The sequence below is a fragment of the Bombus flavifrons genome, chromosome 15, assembly GCF_040668555.2.
Source record: "Bombus flavifrons isolate JBK064 chromosome 15, iyBomFlav1_principal, whole genome shotgun sequence".
In the NCBI taxonomy this organism is placed as follows: domain Eukaryota; kingdom Metazoa; phylum Arthropoda; class Insecta; order Hymenoptera; family Apidae; genus Bombus; species Bombus flavifrons.
This window is the reverse complement of record NC_138456.1, coordinates 5,800,788-5,828,173: the sequence shown is the minus strand read 5'-3', so window position 1 is coordinate 5,828,173 and position 27,386 is coordinate 5,800,788. Positions and strand designations below refer to the sequence as shown.

Sequence of the window (27,386 nt, the reverse complement as noted above, 5' to 3'; positions counted from 1 at the left end):
ATATCATTTCTATATGTACCTAACATTTAATAATTCAGTTATTTTGTCTGATACATCAAATAACGGGACCTAACCTCTGCATTATTGTGTACTGTGTTCCTCTTATGCTTTTCAATGAATATACTTGCTTAAATATTCAATGTCTCATTTGAATCTTGTAATCTAATATTTGATAATCCAGTTTAACCTAAATCTAACCTTGAAATTACTTACGTATGCAAGCTATTTTTTTACTTTTTACGAATTGAAGATAGTAAGACAAATATTTAAAATCGTCTTATACTTAAAGAAAGGAATAGATGTATAAAAAGCATTGGAAGTAATTGTGCTTAGTCGTTGTCGAATGCTTAATTGTGGTTAGCGTTTAATGTCCTTGTAAAGGCGAATCGCGTATTTGACCGGCAATAGTCGGTATTGGAATCGCCTTTGATTTGATCGCGAGAGTCGACGGATTCACGAGTGTGATATAATTACGATCAGTGACGGTGCAACATAATTTCGCGATGCACAAGATAGGCACGACAAAAATAACGTTTGCCCGTGAAACGCGTGTTAATTCATATAGCGAGAGATCGCGTGCTCGGAATGAATGAAAGGGGGTTCGGTAAATATAGTTGATGGAGTTTAGAATTAGAACAACATTAAAGCCTATGTTTTTACCGGACTCGGTGTATCCGAGCATTGGAATTCATCAGTCGAGAGAAAGCTATCGAATGCAAGCGATTAATTGATTGAGTTAGATGCAATTTTTCTTAATTTCCAAATAATTTTTATTATTATACAATACAATTTTATTACTGCAATCGAACACAGGTTTCCACTTAATCGAAGTGGGTACAATTCGATTTATCGAATAAACGTTGGCAGTCGAATATTCGAATAGGTTATGGACGATTAAACCCGATGAAAATCGTATCGTATCGAATCGAAACTACATCGATTGTTCCAAATTCGATTAATGAAATTGACCGATTTTTCAAATCGAATTTATCACAATTATTCAAAATTTAAACGTAGAAATAGTTAGTAATTTCACCGAATCTGAAATTTGATTATTGAAGTTGAACATTATCGATTTATCCAACCAAATCGAATCAAACATTTGAAATTTGAAAATAAAATTGGAATTTTTCAAGAATTTAGAATAATCAATGAACTTATCTGCATAAGCATGAAAGTTAAATATTTATTAGTATTACACCACGTATATTTACGATGTTTTTCGATAAAGTGAAGTAGAGACACTAGAAGCATCTCGAAGGCTCCTTCGAAATACATAATGCATTATCTAATCACGACTGGTGCAAAGGTAATTTGATTTTTCTACTCGTCTGGTGCTGACATTACAGTAGCGCAATATTATCGTTGATTACACTTGACGTACCTAGCAATTGCCGATTATAGTAAGGGACCATAATTTAAATGGAAGATGGAAGAGCATTGAAAACAAAAAAAGCTGACAAAGAGAAGAAAGAAGTACACACTATTAAACTAGCCTGCAATTACCTTAGTCTGAGAACATTGTAAATTGCTCCCACAGATTCATTTACATAAATACGTAAACACACAGTTCATTTTATTTCTTCGTCGATTGATCTTGATTGATTGTTGTCTGATAACATTTACTGAAAGGCTTTTAAAATTCAAACGAAATTTCGTTTTTGCCTATTATGTTAATTGACGAAATTTTCTTGGTTCTTGAAACTTTCATTTAATTACTTTTCAATGGATTCTATTAAAGTATGTATATATCTTTTAATTTAATATTTAAGTGATATCACTTAAATTATAAGTGACTACAATACTTTAGTATAAAAATTGAGTTAAGTTACGTAATTTAATATCTGTTCTAGTATCTTATAATATGCGATAAATAGCATTGTTAATTTTATCAATATAAATTAAAATTTATATTCGATAATATCCAATTTTTTATTCAATTTTGTATTGTTATTCATTAAATGAATGAATAAGTAAATATAATTAAGTTTTTTATAAGAAAGTTAATTTTCAAACTATTATAGTTTACGTTATCTACTACTCAACGATATCATCTAAAGATTAAAAAGAATATATTCTAATTCATCAATAGAAATTTTTCCAAGATACTGACGATGGGAATATTACAGAAATTAAGATAGATAATCCTCAGAATATCAATAGCAATAAAAATTTGTGTAGATATTTTTTTACATTTGAAATGAGAAGTATAGCAGCTTTAATAAGTCCATGCGTTTTCCTTTGTTAACCATCATTAATTGGCACGTAACTCGATGTATCTGTACTCCGTATACACTTTGAGGGAAACTCAAGTGATAAAGTCGATTATTATGTACATTAATTATCGACGATAAAATGGAAAGCGATCGATCGTTCATTACGCGTTTACTCCATAGCAATGGCAACAACGTCGTAATTAATTACGTTATACCTAGTTCCATCTGGATTTTTTTCGAAACGACGAAATTAGGTTAGCTTATTGTTAGTTTTGGGTTAGATAAATTAATATCAAAAGGATAAAAAATTCCATTTTATTTTTACAAATATAATTTTCTTATTTTTATAATGCGATCCCTAAAAATTGAAATGAATAAAATATTAAAAGAAATACTAACCTATAATACATAAATAATAATTAGAAAGCCAAATATATTTTTAACAAATATATCTTATTTCAATTTTTCTCTCTGCCTCTTTTTTTTTTTATATAGTTCTATGCTCTAATTTCATATAACTGTTTTATACATTTTTTTATATCGAATTTAGAGCTTCACTATTACCTAAAAAAAAACATTGAAATTAAGTTATAATTTATCGTCATTTGATTTATCGTTTTTAGTATGTTTTACGTAAAAACACATTGACAGATCCTATATAGTATGTATCGAATGTATTAATTCGATCGGATTAAGCGAAAATTAATTCATTACTGCTAACTACCATCTTCGCATCAGTAACAGGAAAACGAGAGAGAAATGTTTCATTTTATCTTGCATCATTCCTTATCAGCGCCATCCTTGTAATATCAGAACCACGAGTTAATTACAACTTTGTTGTTCTACGATCGATAAAACATTGCGTTAAATCAACTGATTGATCTTGCTTCTGTTTTCGCTCGGAATTCTAATTACGTATTCTTATACAAATGTCATTTCGAAATATTACTTGTTGCTTCTTTAAACGATTAGTTATTATTTTCTATGAATTAGAAAAATATTTTATATAAAATGGAGAAATGAAATCTTGTAGAAAATATGGTAAAAGATGATATAATTATAAAACTGTAATTTTCTTATAATTTGTTTAACATTTTCGGATAGGTTATTCATACATAATTGAAATACGATGACATTGTTTTGTAATATTTCGTTTGACTTTTTTTTTATTCTTATCATCAGAGTTACAGAACTATTAACTACATTATCGACATGTCGTAAAAATGTGTAATTATCTAAAAGTAGAGTAATTAATATAATAATTATATAAGAATAGAACAAACAATCCTACTTTTATATATTTGTTGCTTGATTTACATAACTCAAGCGAATAGTTTTACTTAATACGGGAAAAGAACTCCATAAATATTTAGGCTTATTTATTTAGTCATATATATATATACATTGAAGAAGTTTTAATTGAACTATAGACATGAATCAAATAATTCATCATCGATCAATATGTTGGATAATAATGAATTAACGAGAATCTGGATTTAGTCACGATTACTAATGGACAAATGAATCAGCTCATCCCTAGATTTGTAATGTATTCAAACGATAGAGATATCCACATTTCAATAGAATTCTGCGTCCCATCCGCGAAGAGACATTCACAAACAATGCGGTTTAACGTTATACAGAGTTTCGATGTTTTCAACACGTTCATCGTCACGTGTATCATCGATGACCCAACAGCGATATTTACATAAAATCAGACAGTAATTTTCATGACGAGATGAAATCGAAATTATTTCCAGTCAATTTTAAAATTTTGTTATAAATTTGTAATTCTATTAATTAATAAGAATTTATTGGTTAAGTGAAATAATGAAAATCGAAGTATTATTGTATAAATATTAGATCATGTTTTACGTAATAAGATTATAAACCACTCGATAATTGCCTTGCACAATTATAAGAAAGTGTATTAATTCAGGTGATACCTTGCTTTTATGAAACATTTTTGGTTTAAAATAAGTTATATTTATTGATACTGTTTACCTCGAAACAAAAATTATTATACACTCCAAACTAACTTAATATAGAATTTGTGGGAGAGAATTCATGTTCATAAGAAAAAAAAATACCAAATTCTTCACAATCTAGTTGTTTTCTTCCATTTAGATTCCATTTATGTTACTAATAACCAACATCTCACAAAATCTGTTTTAATTAAAAAAAAAGTCTAGAACACAAATATTTACAACTCTTGTCGATAAAATCATTCAAAATTCCCGCGCAATGTTTCTGAGTAACAGAACGATAATCGAAAGTGAGGTTAGTCGAAAGATAATGTAACTTCAGTGAGCTTCAATAGAGGAAGCACGAACGAGACATGTCCGCTATTTTCCGTCGAATTTAATGTGTCATCGAAGTTAGTTGACTGGTTCTTCGGACGACATTAATCGATACACGAATGCGACACGTGCTTTATACACGTTTCACCATTAGACTTGAAACGCATGGTCTAGTTCTGTCGCGCACGTTTCGAACTGCATGCGATATATAAGCCTTTTACATTCTAGTTTTCTATGGGTACGCGCGCGCTTTTTGTTTTCAAACCGTCAGTTAAATCACGTCCCTTTTGTTCATCGTTCAAAAGTTGCCGCCGTTTCAAACTTGAATTTCATCATGGCGATGGTTAAAACGTCAAAACTTAAGTTTACCTCCTGAATTTTTATTTCTTGTTATGTTTTATCATCCTCTCTCGTTTATAAATATGCGATTCCTTTTATTGAGTGGCTTCATAGGTTGTTTGGAAATTCGAATAGTCTACTAGTAATAGTCTACTACTAGTGAATTATATATATATATATATATATATATATATATATATATATATATATATATATTTGTTAAATTTGATTTATTAGCCCTGCTATTTCCTCAGAGTTATTTTTGACTCGATCATAATTTCCTAACTTGCTGATGAGTATAAAGAAATTGTTATTAATATTTCATATCGAATTTCTATTTTATATTGAAAGTGAATTCTCTTCAGAATTAAAATATTTTGTTAAAAGAAGTAATACCATCAAGTAGAATGACCAGTTAACTTGAAGATTATAGCGGGATAATAGCAAATTAACTAAAAAGTATCATATAGCAAGAGTTACAGAAATAAAGATTATTTTAAGAAGTATGTTTAATCAAAAGATTATATAAATCTTTTTTTATTTCAAAATATACGATATAATAGGAAAATGATTCTTTTATATCTTATGAATATAACCTACATTCATAAGGAATGTATTATATTTACTTTTTTGTTTATAAGAAAATTATTTGATGTTTGAAATTTTAGTTACACTTAAATTATTTAAATAATTCTAACATCAATTTGAATAATATTTTAAACGCCAATAAAATATTCATTTAGTTATAGGTTAATGTAACAATATTAGCAGTTATTAATATGATTAATGTTTCAATTTTTTGTAAGGAATATAAATGAAATAAAGGGATTCTTTCTGTTTCAGTGTTTTTAATATTCCATCCACTGGTTCCGAAGGTCTGTCCCATCTCCACAACGCCGTTCAAAAATGGGTCGGAAGAAGATTCAAATTTCGCGCATCACGGACGAACGGAATCGTCAGGTACTACAAGTTTGCATTAAAAGAAAACCGAACTTCATAAAAAGAAAAAGAAAGTTAAATAAATTACGTAGACAAATTTTTTTATTTTCGGTGTTTTTATATCTTTCGATGTTTTTTATAAATTTTTCTAGCACAATTTCTTTTTCTAATACAACGTTTGTCTTTGTAACCTCTATAAACATGAATACTAAATGAATAACACGGTGCCGATCTATACAAAGCATTGTTTTGTACTCTAAATAGTGTTATTTACGCTAACTGTACGAGTAATAGAAGCCACAAGTACTTCATAGAAAATATCCGCTATTGCGTTACATTCATTCATTGTATTATCATGTGTTGCCAACTACTTAAAACAGAACTCCATTCACACAAGTTACTAGTTATTATTGCATCATCAATGATGTTATGGCAATATTAATATTTACATAGGATATTACGAATACATTAAATTTAAAACTTAGAATATAGAGAATAACTCTTAAATATGAAAATACTATTTGTATTGTATTAAATAAATATAATGTAAGATTGGATATAATGTAACGTGAATATTATATTTAAAAAATATTAAAGATAATATGTACTATTCACAATATCATATAAATAATAATCTTGTTACGATACTGTTATCACGATATTTAACGTTTATCATCAACGTAAAAGTAAATGGAAGCAATGAAAAACGCTAATGTATGGCAGATAACAATCGTATCGCTTCCATCAACTTGTATTACTGATTAACGAATAATTTAGGATGGTAGAGGCAAATGGTGAAGGTGATTGATTCCTGATGATTCTCCAACAGGTGACATTCAACAAAAGGAAGTTTGGGGTAATGAAGAAGGCATATGAGCTGTCGGTACTATGCGACTGCGAGATCGCTCTGATTATCTTCAGTTCGAGTAACAAGCTGTATCAGTATGCGAGCACCGACATGGACAAGGTTCTTCTCAAGTACACCGAGTACAACGAACCCCATGAGTCCCTCACCAACAAGAATATCATCGAGGTGAGCCGATTTCTCCTTGGTAATTTTCAAGCTACCCAACAACATTTCCGAATGTCCACCATCTAGGGAATGAGTAGATGATGGAATGATAGAAAAAAGGACAGCTATTATCTAGAGAATTTTGTTTGGTGAATAGAGTTGTTTAAGGTAATGGGATTTCCATACTCTGGGTAAATTCTGTAAATTAAATTTTCATAATAATATTTTAAAATGTTGATTTACTAGAGAATTAGAAAGTTTATTGTTGGTAGTATTGTTGGTATTATTTATTTTCATAATATCTCTCTACCTATAATCTTCTGTATACAATATATTTAAGTATAAATTACAGGTTGGTAGTTCTAGTGTTAACGAATTCGCTTACATGGAACTAGAAAAATCGATAATAAAATGAAACTATAGAAGTAAATTTTATTAACTAAAAACTATTATCCTATTTCTTGTACAAAATTCTTGTAAAAAGGAAGTCTACAACCTATAAATAGTAACATATCAATTCACTAATGTAATTAGTTGATGAATTATTGTGCAAAAGAATTTTAGAATACAGTATGCCCAGTATGAAATTATAATTTCCATAGTAACTATAGTCTAGTACTCTAAAATATTGAAGAACTCATGTTTACTATATTTGCAATGAATATAAACCCGTTATAGCCTAGTTCTGTTCAAAAACAGAGGTTATATGTCTCACGATTATTCTTTAAAGTTGCCCTGTAGTATGATTCTTTATTTTAAATAATGGAAACGTTTCTTCGAGATTAAGATGAACGTGTTTCAAATCTGAATGAGTATTGTTTCCGAAAGACTTGCCTCACATTCATGTAAATAATGTCGGAGTATGTTTGAAGCGCGTCTCTGCATCTCCAAGGCCGATTAGACTGTTCCAGAAGATACTGTGCAGCGTTCAAATCGTTTAACCAATCCTGTTGAACAAACTGGAAAACGTTTTGCAAGAAAAAGATGTTAAAGCTACCCTTGGGCAATAAAAATCATTATTTACATACAGTATAATTATGTGGCCGTAATAATAATTATCTTGGGGATTCTATGCTCTGTAAATATTATTTGCTCTTTTATCTTTTCTTATAATAGCCAAAACATCTTATCAACGGGTCTTTTTCTTACAGCTATCTACAGTATATGATTTCTTTCATTAGTATGTTGATACAGAAAGCATAGTTTAGGAGGAATGTGTATGTCCTAAATATGCAGAAGAAAACAAGTAGATTACGTTGTATTTATGCAAATTGGACGTAGGATAATTTAAAAATGAGTTCTTCAATCGATATAAACTCTTTATTTTTCAAGGATTAATATTTAAGATACCACACTTTTTCCATTATAGTAAAATTACTATTCAGAATTATTTCTTATATATTTCTTATGAGAAGATGTATATTACACAGAACGTTTAATAACGTTAAACAATTTTTAGAGACGGTATTAAAAAATTTGCAATATTGTATGTTATGTAGCACTTTCAGTAGATTTAAAATTCTCTAGCAAATATTAATTCTGAGATTCTAGAGGGAATTCAGAATTTCACTCTCAAGTTTTCAAACTTCCCAATAACAAAAATGTATTCAGTAAAATTGAAACTTGCAAATAGTTCAAAGTGTTAAATAAATGTTGCAACATAACTTTTCATCAGTTTCAAAACTGCCAGCATTCTGAATACGCTTCGTCGTTTGTAAAAAAATAATTATTATTGAATTTTTCAAGAACCATGAATTTCGTACGGCACTGAACCGGTGATATTTTTCAAATAACCCCGCCCTGTCGACGCGACAAGTCGTCGTGTCTGGATCAGCCGGAAGGCGAGCATATCTTGTAACTCGAGGTATCGCTGATATACCAGTAAATGAGAGATTTCACAGGGAAAAATTGCACGACGCTCGATACTCTCGCGTATCATCATTGGTTATTAACTTTTTCAAGTTTGTCGATCATCGAAATTACAACATGGGCATGCAGCAAATCTACATGCGCGGCGCTGCTACAAGCCCCGCTTCCTGCGCGCCTTCTTTTTCACCGTTGTTATACAGGGTGGTCCATTAGTAGAGGCGACTGACCACCCCTGGTTCCGTTGCGTGTCTCGCTTGATGTTGCTTGAAAAAAAAACGTGCATCAACGAAAGACAGATGACTGGATGGAATAAGCAACGTACAAGAAACATTCATTTTGAGGACACTTCTTTTGCCTGTCTTTGGCTTTCGTATGATTACGGATATTAAGGTTATTTCTCCGGTGGTGGTACAAAGAGTATATTGATATTTCTTATGTACTCTTTTTTTAGTACTTCCCCAGGTTTATTTTATTACTTGGGGTAATTGGAATAGATTTGTTTGTGATATAAAAAGTTATATATTTTTTTGTAGTATTTTATAGTCCATGTACATAGTGTTATAATCTTAATATAATAATGAGTATTTGGTTTACAAGTATTAAAAAAAGTATTTGAATTATGTAAAATGTAGCATAATTAGTGAATTTTTATGGACCACTCTGTATACGCATGAAGACATATTTCTCTTATTGTTAGACTGTCAAGTATATCAGCGATGGAAGTTACTAGAAAAGATATATACAATCGATCGATAGGGAATAATCGTGCCAATATAAATAGTACATTAAATCTAGTTGCAATATTTAAATCGGTATGGTGAGTCGAAAAGAATACCAGACAGGTTGCAGGCTGTCTTTTACGTACACCAAATTTTTGTTATTCATGTTCAACATTCTTTTATAGGAATTTTACAATGCATTATGCTTGAAACAGTTGGGAGAGAACCCTTTTTTCTAGTTCTGCTAGCCGTCAATTTATTATTCCCTATAAAGAATTGAAACATTCCACAGAGATACGTAAACAGTTTGAATTCCTTAATTTATTATTTCCTATCTTCCTTAATTTCTTAAAAAAGATTCTTAAAAAAGTTAATAAACGCCATAGAATAATTAATATAATGCCCAATGTTATTCGATACAATACCGACGTTTAAAAAGAATCGCAACCCTTAAGTATCGACTAGCCCATTCCCCACATCGGCCCCATAACCCAGTCCCCCAATTGTTTCGAGCATAATAATGGTCAGGGTCGTTCATGGATCCTTCACACGAATCCATCGTCGACCATCGTGTCGCGTGACACGCGATATCTTCTCTCCTTTTCTCTCTCGTACACACCCATAAACGCATACGTAACCTCACTTACCATGCAAATAGTAAAAGTACACACACGAATAACCAATACACCAAAGCTACGTACATAAGAGCAGAGAGAAGGAAAAATAACTAGAGAGATTAGTCGACTGTGTGTATACGTATGTGTATGTGTGTGACGCTAGGCGTTTAAATTAACGTGCATGCGAAGGTTGAGTGCCCTCGGGCGGTGTGGTCACGTGAACCTGTCTGCTGACACTTGCAGGCACTCAACAAGAAGGAACATAAGGGCGCCATGTCCCCGGAAAGTCCGGAGCCTGACGCGATCGAGTACAATCTCACTCCGCGCACCGAAGCCAAATACACGAAGATCGACGAGGAGTTCCAACTGATGATGCAGAGGCACCAACATAACGGCACTCGGGTAAGTGGAGGTCGTCGTTCGGTGTTGTTCGACGGCCGACTGACGTCGAGAGGACAGACAGGGAGAAAGAGAAAAAGTCCAGGGCCAGGAGAATACCTGGGACGGCTGGAAAAATTGCGTGGATGTCCCGCAACGACGGTCCCCCGGTGATAGGTATTGTCGATCTTAGGCATTTTAGGCGTACGAAATTGCTCAGAGTTTTTAGTGTTTTTGTAATTTGATTGTGTAGAACTTGGGGTTTGGTATTTTTGGTGATTTGAGGTTATTGGGATCAGTAATCGATGTTTTTGGGATATTTGAAACTCCGGTATCTTTTCTCTTTTGTATATGGCGAAATTCTTGAATCCTTATATATTGCAAGAAATTTGATATATGTATGTATATTGAGAGAAATTGTTATTTTTCTAAATCGTATCATATACCAAGTTGGCATTTTTAGGTGTACATTGTTTTTAATGGGTTTGATCTTTGTAGAAACGGATAGTGCTGAAGGTCAGAGATTGTGTTGCTGGGTATTACGAGTGATTGAAACTGGAATGGGATTATTGACACTTCTGTTTTTTCTGAATTTCAGATTCTAAGGATTTTCTTTTCTTCTGTATATTTTCAAAAACTATATTAAATATTAGACTATAACTTGAAATTCTATAGATTCTTATTTGTAATCTGAGAAATTCTTTATTAAAAAATTGTTTGAAACTAGTAAAATGACAGTACATATTTTTCAAAGATATAATCGATATGTCTAAATATTATAGTTTACGATAAAAAAAAAATAATCATCTTTACATCATTATAAATATAACTTTTACCTATATAACTTCGTCTTTCTGAAATCTGATCAATCTTAACGATGACTTTAAGGAAGAAAAATTCTTTAAGTAATCATCAAACTTCCCATAATAAATTTACTATCAACATCTAATAGCGTGCTATTCTTCGTTATCAGTTTGAAAACGTATAGTAGCTGGAAGTTTACAATGGCCGCCTGTTCCTTCTGGTGTTTCACTTTGGGAACCTCTGGCTCGGAGTTTTCACATGACTCGAAGCAATTCGTTAGTCCTCCTGGTTACATTTATTAGGTTTTAACAATCCGCCATCAAGCAATTTATCAGTGACGGTTCGATTTAATTCGCACCGTTTAATTTATTATCGCAACGTGAGCCTGTAAGTTTACAAAACAGCCAAGCTTGTACCTCTAAACCATGATATTGGCAGACATTTAAAACCAGGGTATTATAATCTCTGGTTAGTTGTTAATCTGTTTTTCGTTTCGTTTGTCGGACTTACTGTGTACATTGTATCAAGCTTCATCTGGTAGCGATTAATGCGGCATTCATAATTATTTTGGCAAGCAGAATAAGCAATAGAGGCTAGTTGTCTTCTTCAGAATTTGAGAAACCTTGAATATCGTATAACTGAAAAGTTTGAGTCTTATTTATAACGTTTAACTTAAATGTAAAAATGTGGTTGAGGTGTTCTTTCTTTCCTTCTTCTTTTTTTAAACATTTTTTATATGTATTATCTTTTTATAATTTGGATAATGTATATCTCAAAATTTATAATCACGAATTTTTAATCACATGTATAACATTAAATATATAAATACAAAGTATTATCCTTCCTTTTTTATATTTTCTTTTTTAAATCTTTTTATAGGAATTATTTTTGTACAATTTGGAAAAATATATATTCCTGAAAATTTCAATATCACCATTTATATAAATATAAAGGTATAACTCTATGTTTTATTTTTTTTGTAGGAATTCTTTGCAATTTATTTTATTTATGCACAGAATGGAAATAAATTTGCTTTTGCATTTATTTTGTTTGATCGGGTGTTTTATATGTATATATATATTTTTTTTTATTTTGACTATTGAATTTTATCTAGCAGAAATGGGCAAGGGGATAATGAAGCTGTAATCTCGAAACGAAGACCTTATCAGAATTTGCCAATTCTCTTGAAATCTACCATTGGTGAACATTGTATTAATAATGTCGTCGTGATTTACTGCGATTTCAGGCAATGGGACAATCTAATTACACTCTACCTGTATCCGTACCAGTAAATAGTTATGGCGAATCTCTACTTGGATCTAGTCCCCAAATGGCGCATACCAGCATTTCTCCAAGACCGTCGTCTTCTGAAACAGATTCAGGTATGTAATCGATTCTTAAACTTTACATATTGATCTGCAAGAATATTAATAGATTCGTGATGGAAAGAAAAGAATTTTTTAAGAAAAGTATCTAAATAATTAGTAATTCAGTTATTCAGCAAATAAAGATTTTAACTTTTGCAATTTTTATTAGTGCAACATATTAATAATAATTGTGATAAGTTAATTCCTATATTAGTTACTAAAACGATAAATCTTAATTTTGTTGTTTTTCTATAGTATATCCACCAGGAGGGATGTTGGAAATGAGTAATGGTTACCCACCATCGGCATCACCACTAGGAGGTTCACCTAGTCCAGGACCTTCGCCGGCACTAGGAGTCGGAGGAGGCAGTGCAAACAAAGGCAGTAATCCGTCTAGGCATTCACCACAACCTCCGCCTCCTCCACCGCCGCCTCATCCTCACAGGACTAATCTTCGAGTAGTTATTCCAACACCCCTTACGCAACCTCTCTCCGAAGACACTAGTTACGATGTTAGTACGCACTGTGCTTGATTTCAATGCATTTTATTCAGTGCATTCAGTTAAAAATTTTCAAATTTTTTGAGTTTGGAATTGAGTTATACTTTAATAATATTTCTATATACTTTATGTTTTTCATCATTGCATTGGATATTTTTTGTTATTAACTTCTTGTAATGAAATTTTAGAAATCTATTTTTCTTAATCTTGGATTTCAATTCTCATTTGAAAGAAATCATGAGAATTCAAATTCTAAATTTTTGTTAATTTTATGGTGTGTAATTCACAAATTTAAAATTACTATATTTTAGTATTTAAATATAATGTAAGATATTTTATAGCAATTTCCTAGTGATCTAATAGTCTAACTGTGTGTAATTGTGTGCAATTTCACACACTATGGATAGTAATATATAGATACATGAAAAGTACCCTTATGTGATTACACAATATTTCATTCTAATTGGTCTTTTGTTTTGTGTTTCTGATATACAGAGTGGCCATGCACAATCCACATTGAATACGCCAGTAGTAGCACTACAAACACCATCAGTTCCAGCTGGATATTCTAGTTTTGGACCAACAGATTATTCCTCAGACTTAGGAAGCTTAGCATGGTCTCATCAGAGGTACGTTGATGACTTATCAATGTATTCGGCAGCCACCATGTCCAGCATCAGGTAAATCATATTTCATAATTATTCTTGTGAAAGGAAACTATATGTCCAGTTGGTATAATCTATCATTCAAAACTTTTTAAGAGTTTCTTTCCTACAAACGAAAATATATTTAGAAACAAGCTTACAACGCAAAATATTGTATAAACGCTTATTCAAGAAAAGATTAAAGATTATTTGTAAAGTTTAATCGTGCTTGCAACGACGGTACTCGTTCTAACAACGGATCTTCTATATTTATCCAAGTTGATGATAAAAATATCAAACAACGTCCACTGGAGGTTTATAGTTTTTTTTCTTATTTGGATAGTTGTTTGTAGCATGCTAGTGAGTCGTATCATTTTTCACTGAGATTTAAAATTCTTTTTCGGCAGTCAAATTTTCAAAGTTTTAAAACTATCTTCATATCAGTTTATCTCAAATCCTTTGGATCTAAAAGAAACAAGGATCTTGAACAAAAATATTTTGTAAATTAATTACTTTGGCTACTCAAACTTATTAAACGCTAAACCCACATAACAGTTCATCTATGAAGTGACAATGAGCTTTAACGATATATACTTATTTTAAAACATATTATGCTTATGTATTCATATTTAATACATTGACAGCTTTTTGCATATTTTATCTTGCCTCTGATGCTAGTGTAAGGTTTATAATAATCAACATGTGTTAGTAAATCTGTTAAATGATATTCTAGAAAGATACATAAAATACAATCTAATCCAAGCCATAGTTTCTTTTCAATTTAATTATTATATACAATATACAATATACCATATATTATATATTATATACAATATATTATTATATACAATTTCTTCAGTCAAGACCTGGTCTTATATCTTCAGTCAGCATATTCTCTTCAGAGATGTTATACTTTAGAGTGCGAATCAATCTTGCTGGAATCCTCATAATCGAATCTAATATCTTCAAATTTATTTGATTACAGTGGTCTTCCCCATCTAGCAGTGTCGAGCAGTACACCGCCACCGGCCACGTCGCCATTACCAGTGAAGATAAAAAGTGAACCGATTAGTCCACCTAGAGATCCTCACGGTGGCAACAGTGGCTCGAACAGCGGGCCGAGTAATACCAGCAATCTTCATCACACGACTCTGAACGTGGGACCTTCGTCCAGTACCGGTGCACCACCTCCACATCATGTACCTCATCCGGGGCCACAATCGTTGAATCTTGTGTCGAGCAGACCGAGCAGTAATCCACCGCCATCTCACTCCGGTAGTATAACGCCGACGAACCTTCCGTCACCTGGAAGCGGCACAGTGGCAGATATTCGAACGAGTCACTCGAACGCCGGGGGAAACGGTGGGAATAACTCAGACTATGAGAATGGACCGCTGATGAAGCGTTCCAGGATCACTGAGGGCTGGGCGACTTAATATCAATCGTAACGGTTAATCGCTCGATCGTTTCATACCTCTACGTACAACGGCGTATAGTGCTTTTGTGAAAAGTTCCGGGACTTGAAGTCAAAGACTCGTTAATTATTATACGCAATGTTCGGCCATGGTTCTTTTTTTTCTCTTCTTGTAGTTGGATGCGCGCGTAAAACGAAGAATCCTTGCGAAGAGTCCGACTTTGGCTGGACAAGAGAGGACACAAATTTGTTTATATTTTAAAAGTCCAGAAACACACGTAACACGACACATACACATACATACACATACACATAAAAGAATACGTTTGTTTGACGATTAAATAACGGTGCCATAATGTTGAAGCGTTACACGTATATATATATATATATATATATATATATATATATATATATAATATTATACAATATATGATGGATACATATATATATATAATATCCATTATATATAAAAGATATATATATATGTATATTTTCATGTATATAATACACAAGTTGTTTGTATATATGTCATTTATTCATTGTCATTTTCTTCGTGACATGGCATATTGTGTCTTTGATACTTGTCGCTAATGGCGAAGATATATTCTATTCCGAGTGAAGAAAGGTAATGGCGGTACGTTTAGAATTGATGTTAAGAAACGAATCGGGAGCACAGCATTTCGGAAGATAAGTGCATCGACAACCGAATTTCTAAGAGCTTTCGAAAACGTTTAATGAATTTACGGTTTAGAGATTTACAAATAATTGTACTTTGTTACTTGTTTCTTTTTTTTTTTGTGCGTTATGATGGTAGGTAGGCAAGACCGCGGCATAATCCGTTAATTAATGTTTTTACATAATGAATGCCGAGAGCAATGAACATAATTTCTCTCTTAATTGAATGCCTAGTCAGAGAATAATGATATTCGATTAGTATATAAATTTTAATTTTACAATTTTTCTTTTTTTTTTTTTTTGTAATTGCAATATCTCTTTCCTTTATTCCAGAGAAAAGAATCATACTCTTACTTTATAAACGATCAATGGAGTCGTACGAACATTTTATTAGAAAATGAGTCTTAGATCGTTTAATTTTCTTTTTAACAAATCGTTGGGATTGTTTTTAAAGTAGCGGAGTTCCTCCCTCTTCTTTTTCTTTTTTCCTTTTTCTTAGCGAACTAATTAACGGTCTATGTCCGCTAATAAACAAAAAGATGTTGAGTAATTAATCGGCTGCTGTACTCAAAATAATTACGATATTCAGTAGAAAAAAAATATGATCGAAAATTAATATATTGATTATTATGAGGTAATAGAGGAGATATATGCATATTACATGTGAAATAAGCATCTAATATAGTGTTGATTATTCAAACAGAAAAGAAAGGTATATACACACGAACTTGCAGATGTATACATATATACATACGTTATATACATTTTCCACAAGTATTTTGCACATTTGATATGAAGAAAAAAAATGAAAGGTGACACGGAAGGAAGAAACTTTGCAACCCTTAACGCCTAAGTCATACACAACGAGAGCTTGCACCTCTGTAAGCATTTATCTCCAAATAATAATCTATGAGAATTAGCGAATTTATTTAAATCAGTATTTAAATCCAATATTCATGGCACACGATTTTTCATATTTAAATATGAAATATAGGGAAAGAGAATATTTATTATATATAATACATCCTTGTAAAATGCTTTGTTAGTCAAATCCATAATTAGTTGGCAAGATAGGGTTGCAATTGTAAAATACAGAAAGTCTTCTTCCTAAGTTAAACCGCTTTCGGGATGGTCTCAGCCTATGCTTTACTCAATCTCAGGATGTATCCTGGTGCGAGCTGCTCTCAAGAGTCGTATTTGGTACATTACTGTAATTAATTAACGTAATTAATGGAATACACAAACGGTATATGAATAAATAGTGCCTGGCACCATTTGTGGCCCTCCTTCAGGTTGACTTGTTCACGTTGTGACTCGCATAAGGTGACTCGTCGACAAGCTACGTGTAAAGAAAAGTGTGTATCATACTGAAAGATACAAAAAAGTGGATTAAAAGTAGTAAAATAAAGAGATGTTGAATAGAGTGAGAAAGAAAGAAGAAAATAGGGAGAAAGAGTGGTAGAAAGGTTTATCCGTACTACACAAATTAGTGGAATCATAGACTTTGTTTTACAACGTTCTGTCGACGAATCGACAACCTGGCAAGTCAGTCTTGGTTATATTGTAACCGAAGATTATATTATACGTACGTTAAAGAAGGTAAAGAAAGAAGAGTCGTATGAATCTTCGATATTAATTTGTTTCTTTACTAACGTTGCAGTTAGAAACTATCTAATGACTGTACGAACAATCGGTGTGCGAAACATAAGATATATAATGTATAGTCACTAATGATTAATCACAAATTTTTAAGATGATCACAAAGTGCAATCTCTTAGCCAACACACTTTTTTATCAAAGAAAAAAAAGTATAAAGAAATTGTTATTTTTCATAACGAAAAAAGTAAGATTTAATGTATTAAAAAAAAGTATATATATATGTCTCCACTAGTTATTAAACATTTTCCTATTGATGCAAAATTTATTGTATTTGAATTGATATTATATATATATATGTATATATAATATATATGTATATATATATATATATATATATATATATTTCGATATATATTATATATATCTCTCTGAACTTAAGTGTACATGCCTGAAGTAAATCCTTGAAAGATAATCTACGATACGATTGCATTGTTTTCAATTTTTAAATCGCTACAGGTGGATCGCATTGAATAATATAATTATTGAATTATATTATCTGTTACTTGATATTTTACGATTATTTCTCGGCAGTGTTTTAAACAACCAGTGTTATTATTGTGCTTCATTCGTATGTATAAGACAAAGCGATTTGCACAAACTTTTCATATCTACATGTAATCAATAGAAATAATGATACTAGAAATTTCAAAAAGATTCAACAAATAAATTTGGCACAAGACATAACTACTGATCATAAGTTTGAGAACGCTGCAAGATAAAGTCGAATACTTTGACTGACATATTATATAGTATGTTTTCATATTTCAGAATGATGAATGTAAGAGTTTGATTGAAGTAAAAATCTTTCTTCATTTCATATCTTAATATAGCAGATAAGTACAAGATACACTAAAGAAGCTAATCTATGATGTCCCAAGTACACATTATCTCAAACTTATGGAAATCAATAATGTGGACTAGTTCAATTTTTTCTCGCTTAATGCACAAAATTCAAAATTCAATCTTCAGTTGTGACCTCATGCAATTTATACAGAGTTATGGAGCATGTAATATATTCTTTTACAATGCATACGTAGTTAATGTCTCGTCTAGCCGATTATTAGGCGTACTTCTAATGCTAGACTGCCTGAGAGAAATCGTTCTAATTTGATCCACCGGTACTCATGGTCTCGTAACAAGGCAAGGATTACGATTTGCTTACCGATCTATTTTATTGTAAGATACCCACGTGAAAAAATAAGAAATACGTAGTGGTACCACTTAAGGTAGGGAACTTGTTAAATGGTGTACGTTAACGACGCGATTGTGCGTACCATTTTAATGTATATTTTTAATATGATGATGAAGTAAGTTGCGTAAGTTACACTCACATACACACAAATACGCGCGAGCAAATTCGATCTGTATCTATATCTTGTTCGGGGCGCAACCGAGAGATCAATATGGAGTTTTGTACCATTTTAAATGGTGTATCTGTTTGGTCCTCTTGTTAAACTATTACGTCGGTTCTAACCCTGTTGAAAGATTATTTACTTATTTACTAAGTGTTATATATTATATATGACGTTATATAATTAATATTTGCCAATCTCTTATGATAAATAGAGAGAGACAAAATGGTACCATTATCCAATTTATTCTTGGAGAGAATTTGACCATCCTCTAAGTTGGATCAATTAAATTAATTTAAATAGAAGAATTTTATACTCTCCGATATTGGTCAAATGGTTGTGCCTACAACAAGGGTTGAACGAAAAATATTCGATTGCAAATACGTAAAGCGTCGGCGATTATATAGTAGTTGAGAACTCAGAGACTATTATCGAAGTTGTTGGAACGCTGTGAAACGAAATGGACCATCATTTAGAAAATGTTGTCGTATGCATTAAACTATAGGACATACAGGAGTTAACAAGAAAAAGCATAAAAAGAAGATAAAAAAAACGTAGAGAAACAGAATTAGAGCCTTTTTGTACGGGAGCAAAGTTGTTGGACAAGACCGTTATCGAAAACCGTGTTTTTATTGGCCACGTGCAGAACTCAAATGGATGCTCGCTTCGATTTTTTTTTTTTTTTAACAAATTTCCCTTTACTCCTCATTCTTCTTCGTCTTTTCGAAGAAACATTCGTTACTCGAGGATTTCGTGCAATTTCGAATAGTCGGATGTTGGACGGCTTTCTAAAAAATTAATTAATTATTTTGAATAGAAAAACAATTCCTTTTTAATATATATATCCGAGGATGTCTAAATATTCGAAATTCTCGTTTCAAAATGTTTCGTCACTGTGGCGCCATCGTTACGTCGCGGAGGACTGTTCAAACATTGAAGAGATTCGATAATTTCTCCAACCGAAGTATTCGAAATTATTTGACGCATTCGAATGACTCCAAAACTCGGATATTTTTTAGAGTAGACAAGAAATATATATAATAAAAAAGATGTTGTAAATATATAAAAAGAGTTTAGTTAACGAATCGATTTATTAACCTTTCGTGCCTTTGAAAGCGAATCGTTGTGAACTGTTGGGAACCAACCGATTTTTAACAAGCGATCATTTTCGTTTAAGATGTCGCGGAACGATCGATCTATTCCGGAAAAACATTACGAAACTGGAAAATACGTCTCTTTAACGAATAGGAAATAAGATTTTTCCTAAGTAAATTTTATTTATTTGTTACTTATAAAGGGAAGGAGACAAAAAAAAAAAAAAATAGAAAAGAAATTGAACAGAAAATTCTCGTAGCGTTTCTTGTAAAATACTACGTAGAAAAAAATAGCTGATATTTTGTAATGCAACCGAGCTTAACTATAAATCAAGATTCTTAATGATAAAATAATGATATGATAATGAAAAAATTAAAGAATTTTGAAAATTCAAGATCTCTATTCTACCTTTATGCGATCTCGAAGTATCTCCCTATATTTTTCGACCGTTATCGCTGTTCGTTGTCACGGATCGATTGCGAAAAATCGAATCGAGTATCCGAGAAATCGATGTTGTAACTTCGATTTGAACTGAATAGAAAAAAATATAAAAGCGACATGTGTGTATGTATAAACATGGTCGAAAACTCAAAGCACGGAATAAGTATCACTTTTGAAAGGATGATATAGCGAAGCGAATATTTGCAGAAAAAAGAAAGAAAATGATGTTAGAAGAGATGGAAAGCTGAACTATAATTACTATACGAGGATGTATAAATGTACTAGCCACAACTGTTGTCACTGCAGAGTAAAAGTGAATCTAATATACATAAGATATATATGTATATATATATACGTATGTAAAAGTAAATTTAAAAATACTGAACATATCTGTAAAGCCACGTAGCATCACATTTTTAAAGGTAAAACTCAAGAATATACCGCCATTTTATTGTTAACCATCGATCGTGTGTTTATTGTCGAAACTTACCCTCTGATCGATCAATCGATAACGATCTCCCTTTTTTTCCAACGTTGTCTGTCTGATAAATAATAAAAAGTGAAAAATGCTGAAAAAAAATAGAAAAATATATATAAATATATAAAATAATCCTCGATTCGGAGGGGATTCTTGTTTTTCGTGTTTGTATCGATCGATTGATCGATCTATAGTTTCGAGACGCACGGAATCCGCGTGTATGGTTATTATTAACATACTTTTTAAATATTATTGCGTAGCGATATATTGTTATTTGTACGATATATATATATATATACATAAAGAAGCAAATGGTGAAGAATGAAAAATCTGTTTACGTTGCACTGTTGACAAACAAAAAAAAAGAGCGGCCCACTTGAACGTCGAGTGCAGAGTACAATGAAGAAAGAGCGAGAAAAAGAGGAAAAGGAAAAAAGTGTATAAAGGAGTTTAACAATAGAAAGAAATAACAACCACTCTGTATATGTAATTATACCGAAGTTAAAAAAAGTAACCGCGTAACGTGCTATATAGATATTATTATTAAACAGACAAACACAAACACAAGAAAAAGCAGAAAAAATATATTATGGCGTATTATAGAGTTGTGCGTTTAAGTAGCCAGTGATAAATCTGCGAAAACAGAAAGGAAAGTAATCTTTTTTTTATTTTTCTTTTTTTTCCCCTCCCGTAATTCATAATAGTGTCATTTATCGTGAACATTTCTCACCATTTTTCAAAGAGAGACAATTCGATCATCTTTTTTTCCTTTGCACATCCTTATTTGTTTCTTTTTTTTTCGACCTTTTTTCGTTCTCTGTGCTCTTTTTTTCTGGTAATATTCTTGAACTATTGAAAAATCGTAATTGTAATTCATCACTTCTGTCACGTGGTTGTAAAGATCGTTGTATATCCGTGAAATTTGCGAGACGATTTTACGAAGGACACGCTTATTCGTCTTGTTTGTTCATTGATAATGCACGTCGAAAAAGATGCCACACGCTGATGATGGTACAATAATGGACACACCAGAATAGAAATGGTACCGGCAATTGTCGCGTGAAAATCGAGCACATGCGAGTCACTTTCTTTCTTCTTACTTTTCCCCGTTTCGATAATCATTCACAAAAAAGTCAATCACAATTAAATTACGTTGAATTAATACATTTAAAATTAAACATTTTTGTAATATGCAAAACTAAAATTTAAATCGATAAAGACATACCTAATATTCACAAATTAATATTAAAATAGCGCTAATTTAATAACATATGAGCCTCTTACGAACTAAGCCCATTAACTCCACTTTTTGCCAATTTCATAATTAATTTTCATATTCATAATTACACAAGTTACAAGATTTATTTCCACAAATTCATTTATTCTAATAAAGAGATATAAGTAACAGAGAATCCTAAAATTTGAAAAGTGATAACATCATCACCTTTCCCTGCATTTTAATTCGTGGAATTTCTCGCTGTGCCTTTTCCAAACGACCGATGTGTTTCTTTAATAACGTTATATTCGATTCGTTATATTACGATTCTCTTATCTATTGTTATCGATTGACGTAATATTTCAACCCTTTTCATTGTTAAAATATAAAGATGACAGTAGAACCAACCTCAAAAAGATAACTTATTTTAAAGTGCTCGCAATTACCCGATTTAAACATAACTAGATTACACGTATTTCTTTGGTGCTCGACATATCCGGTCGTTGTTACATATTATTGTCAATATCCTATACGAATAATAATAATCATCGTGAATCCTTGTCAAGGCCCATCTTTCATCGATCATCGATCATCGCGATTATTACTATTTGCTATTACTATAACTATTACTAGTACTACCACGATCACCGCTATTATTACTATTACTATTATTATTATTATTAAATATTATTATTATCGTTATATCTGTATTATTATTAATTATTATTATTATTAATTATTATTATTATTATTAATTATTATTATTATTAATTATTAATTATTATTATTATTATTACTATTACTATTATTATTATTATTATTATTGTTACTATTATTATTATTATTATTATTATTATTATTATTATTATTATTATTATTATTATTATTATTATTATTACTGATCACAAACTACCATACGCGCCGCATCATCTATTGCTCGGTCAGTATAATTATTAGCGAATTAGGTTTGAGAAATTAGAGAAAATTAATATCGATGATTATTTCGTACGGTCTCTATGCACATCACAAAAACTATTTCTCCTCGTACATAACAATACACTAAAATACACATATACACATAAACATTTTACAGACGTATAAACACACATATGACATGAACACGTGCGCGCGCGAAACATTGTAAACACGCATTGTGGTTATATTTCAGTGTATCAGCATAATGATATGATGTTTCCCATAGAATACATTTTACTTGGTTTTTATATTTGGCAGTATTTTATTTAAGTGCCACTCGAGCATGTGCGAATCGGGTCGATCGATCGATCGAAAGATAGGTTAGTCGAATTTTGAAAAAAAAATGAATTCCGAAATTTCAGGATAGGAAAATAATAATAATAATATCGATATCGATATATTTTGCGAACAATATTGTTTAAAATTGATTTATTATAGTACTAACGTTCTTTAATATTCTTTAAGGCTTAATGAAATTTTTATGAATCTTTATATTTATATATATTAATTATTTTTCTTTTTTTTTTTTTAGACTAAATGTAGATAAATTTTGAAAACATAGAATGCAGAAGAATAAGAAAAGAAATAGAATAAAGTGTTAGCAAGTTATAGAAAAATTTGAACGTTGGACCACCAAGGTCATTCATAAATTATAGTGTGCTACGTAGAGAAAAATATCGGATTCGCACGTGCTTGGAAGGTGTTGTACCAACATCTATACATGGTTTGTTCGAAGCAAATGAACAATTTTTCACCAATTGTGATATAATTTGTACAGTCAAATTTTGTTACGAATATTTTTTTTGAAGGTTAGATATCTTATACAATTAATGTATTTAACATTCGACTAACCTTCAAAGAACTTGCATAAAATAGGTACACAATAATTGTATTTTTTTCTAGTAAAATCTTTCTTAAATAAATCGATTGTTTTGATCAATTGATTTATCTTTTCGCACAAGAATTATGTTAGAAAAGGTGCCATTTTTACCGAAGCACAGATATAATATAATTCATAGTTAAATATTTTTCTAACGGTTCAGTGTTATAAGGAGAAAGGAAATTTTATAGAAAATGAATTCAAATTTAAGCTCGAATCTGAGTTTCTTCGATACCGGATATGATGTCGAGAGGTATGTGTGAGACTAAAAAATCATTAGTTTCCTATGTACAAAATAATTGATGTATTTACAAAATATTGCCTGTTCCATGGTCTTCTCTTCACTGTTAGTGGATTGTAAAATATGTAATATATGCATTTATTATATTTTCTTAATTTGTGAATTTTTCCAGATTTAATGAACACTTAAAATTATAATCTTAAAAATTTAAGAGAATTAAGAGTCTTTTTAAATTAAAGAATTGGTTAATAGAAAGATAGTGTCTTCGTTTCAAGAAGACAATATATATTAAAACACAGTAGAAAATATATATTTCATCTATTACAATCCATTCACATAAATTATGTGGCTAGAAAAAATGTGTATACACATATTGTTGTGTAAACTGTACGTCTTTGTTGAGCCATTGGACGTGTACGAATGAAATATGAATTTTCTATTAAAAATTGCTACGTTTGAAATTTTTTAAAACTTATAATAACTCATCTACGAAAACACTTATATATCATGTTTTAAAATGAAAGACCAAGAATGAAATTCGCACACGTTCCAATAAACAAAACTACTAACACTGTGATGTGTTTCTGTGGTCATTGTAAATTCTTCTCTTTAATTCATAATCATGTTTCATTCATTGATCTCATGACTGTCCACTTCGTGAACATCTCTTTCCCCTTAATATATACATCTTCGTTGTTCAATATTCCTGATCATGTGCAAAAAACGAACACGTGCATATTGTCTATACAAAATACTATTCCTATACTTCAATTTTTTGTGACTAAAATTAACGAATTACAAAAGAATTTTTGAAGCAAAATATTACTAGAAAATTGTTAAAATTATAAAATTATAATTTTAATATTTTTCAGGTATTTCATTTTTTCAAATTGTTTTGTATGTCGAAATTCTTAGATAATTTTTTAATAATTTTGTTCTCTATCAGTGAGAAGCGCGTTTTTGCTTCATTATCTGTCTCTTTCTCTTTCTGTTTTCTCGATAGGAACGAAAACACGTATTTTCTTTGTGTAAAGTGTCGCACCGCAAATGTTGAAACACCATATTACATGTGTACAATCCGTACCCATTGGATGTCGCTCGATCATCATAATCTATCTAAACTTCGATCTTCTTCTTGATCTCAAGACTCTTTACTTTCAAACTTGTAATTAATTTTCTATTGATAAATCTTTCTACCACGTTTGTACAATCTGTGCACATGCATACACACACATAACACGTACATACACAAGTATACATGAACACATTCTAAACGAATACATAATGTGGTATACTATTGTGTAATCAGTAATCGGTGTAATGAGACGCAGAGAAGCGATAAATAACACACAGATACGCATTTTTTGCACCGACGTACTAACACAACTTTCATTGTGACGTCCACTAATGTAATTCATACGATCGTGTACATGTAAGATCAGCGCCGCTCTACGACTCTTACTTCGCTCGGTTACGTTAACTAAATTTTCAGACGTTACAGACGTTCAGAGGTTTCTTGTTTGCCATTATTTTTTTAATGCCTTCAATATTCTAAAACATATAAACAAAAATCTTGAAAAAAATTAGTCTAAAATTTACTAAGAATTAGCAAAAAACAATATGTGCATTCAAGGTTATTGTAAATTACTGGACTGCAAATATTCATACAATATTCATATTTTCATAAATATGATTAAAGAAATAGAATCTAAACAAAAATTTGTTTCATTCTTTAAATATTGTCAAAAATATCATGTGTTTTGAGTATTGTATACATTTTTATGCATTATATCCATTCTGAGAGTTTTTCCAATTTAAATTCCTCATAAATGCATAAATATCTGCAGTCTGTTAATTATCATAATTATAGAGCGAGTTCAATATCCTGTTGCAACATGATCTTCAAAAGATCTGAAGTATCGGTAAAATATTTTCGTTGATTTATATTAGTATGTAAAGGTGTTTCACTTACAGTGATCTCGTTAAACATTTTCGCTATATATGTTTTCATCTTTTAATAATAAAATGCATATTGCTAATATATTTTAAATTTAGTTAATATTACTCCAAGATCATGTTGTTACGGGTCATGGCATAAAATGTCTTTTTATTGAGCTTGAAATTTAGAGATGTATGACCTAAAAAAAAATTAAGTCAATTTAAAAAAGAAAATAAAATTCTTCCTAAGATATTTTTTAATAAAAAGTAAAAGGCATATTTTAAAGAAGATATACGTGTGTTTAAAATTTTTAAATAATCATGATTAATACAACACGTGGCACATATAACTTAACAGCTTTTTAAGAGGAACACGTGATATACAGAAGTCGCAAATCGTTCTCAAATATAATTAACAAGTTCAAGATGCTTTAAATAATGAACAAACATTGAAGAAGCGTGGAAAAATGAGATCTTACATATGCACGATCGTATTTTGTCCTCTGTAGAAATGCCTTATTGTCACGTGCCTCAATTAACAATTAAACTGTTCACCTGCTTACCAATTACTTGTTAGTATACGTATCAACAAATATGTACGTGTAATATCGCGTTATTCTTTGTACTGCTCTTGTAAATATATTCTGAACGATTACTGTCACCATGTGTCGTCTATGAAGTCGAGCATTTTTTCGAAATTATTTTTTTACCCTATTTCTCCTTATTCTATCCCTTCATCTATTCAAGACGCTTGAATCAATGTGTGTAAAATCCATAGTCCACATCTTATTATATTTTTTCAGCTTTATAATAATTGTTTCGCATGTATACTTGTACATATTTAAACTACTTTTTAACAATTAAGGAAAAATTCTAGAAATTACAATTAAATTTTCTTCTTTATAGATTTAAAAATATACTCAGTGTCTTCAGGGTATTTGAAGTATGTAAAATAATGTGTAATAAAAACTGTAAAACTATAAAACAGAAGTCATGAAAGCTACATACATATATAGTAAAAATTATATGCAATATAAAATTATCAAAACTATAGTAATGAAAGTTACAAAATCAAATCTTGTTATGAATACATTTTTTTGTTTCTAAACTTTACAAGGATTAAAGGCATTTAAATTGTTACACTTACCAACAGTAGGCAACAACTACTTTTAGTTACTAAAAATAAAAAAATAAAAATTTCTGAATAATTTCATAGGAAATAGCTTAATTTTGAAATTTAAAAAATTATCTCACAATGATAAAAAAGATTTAAAAAATTATACATATATCATATATCTATACCTATCTGGAATTTCTT

At 30.7% G+C, this 27,386-nt stretch overlaps 1 protein-coding gene across 7 annotated transcripts in view; it reads left to right on the top strand.

The window, feature by feature from the left end:
- The window catches only part of Mef2 (myocyte enhancer factor 2), a 73,055-nt gene extending 52,949 nt beyond the window's left edge, over positions 1-20,106 (top strand). For 4 of the 7 annotated variants that reach the window (XM_069128570.1, XM_069128573.1, XM_069128572.1 and 1 more), the window contains 7 exons: positions 5,699-5,815; positions 6,624-6,827; positions 10,255-10,413; positions 12,440-12,575; positions 12,816-13,072; positions 13,556-13,740; positions 14,690-20,106. In XM_069128570.1, the coding sequence (XP_068984671.1) occupies positions 5,762-5,815; positions 6,624-6,827; positions 10,255-10,413; positions 12,440-12,575; positions 12,816-13,072; positions 13,556-13,740; positions 14,690-15,140 (1,446 nt within the window). In that variant the 5' untranslated portion in view covers positions 5,699-5,761 and the 3' untranslated portion in view covers positions 15,141-20,106. The remainder of the gene's footprint in view (positions 1-5,698; positions 5,816-6,623; positions 6,828-10,254; positions 10,414-12,439; positions 12,576-12,815; positions 13,073-13,555; positions 13,741-14,689) is intronic. The other 3 variants (XM_069128574.1, XM_069128575.1, XM_069128576.1) reach the window with 3 other exon arrangements.
- The last annotated feature ends 7,280 nt before the right edge of the window (positions 20,107-27,386 follow it).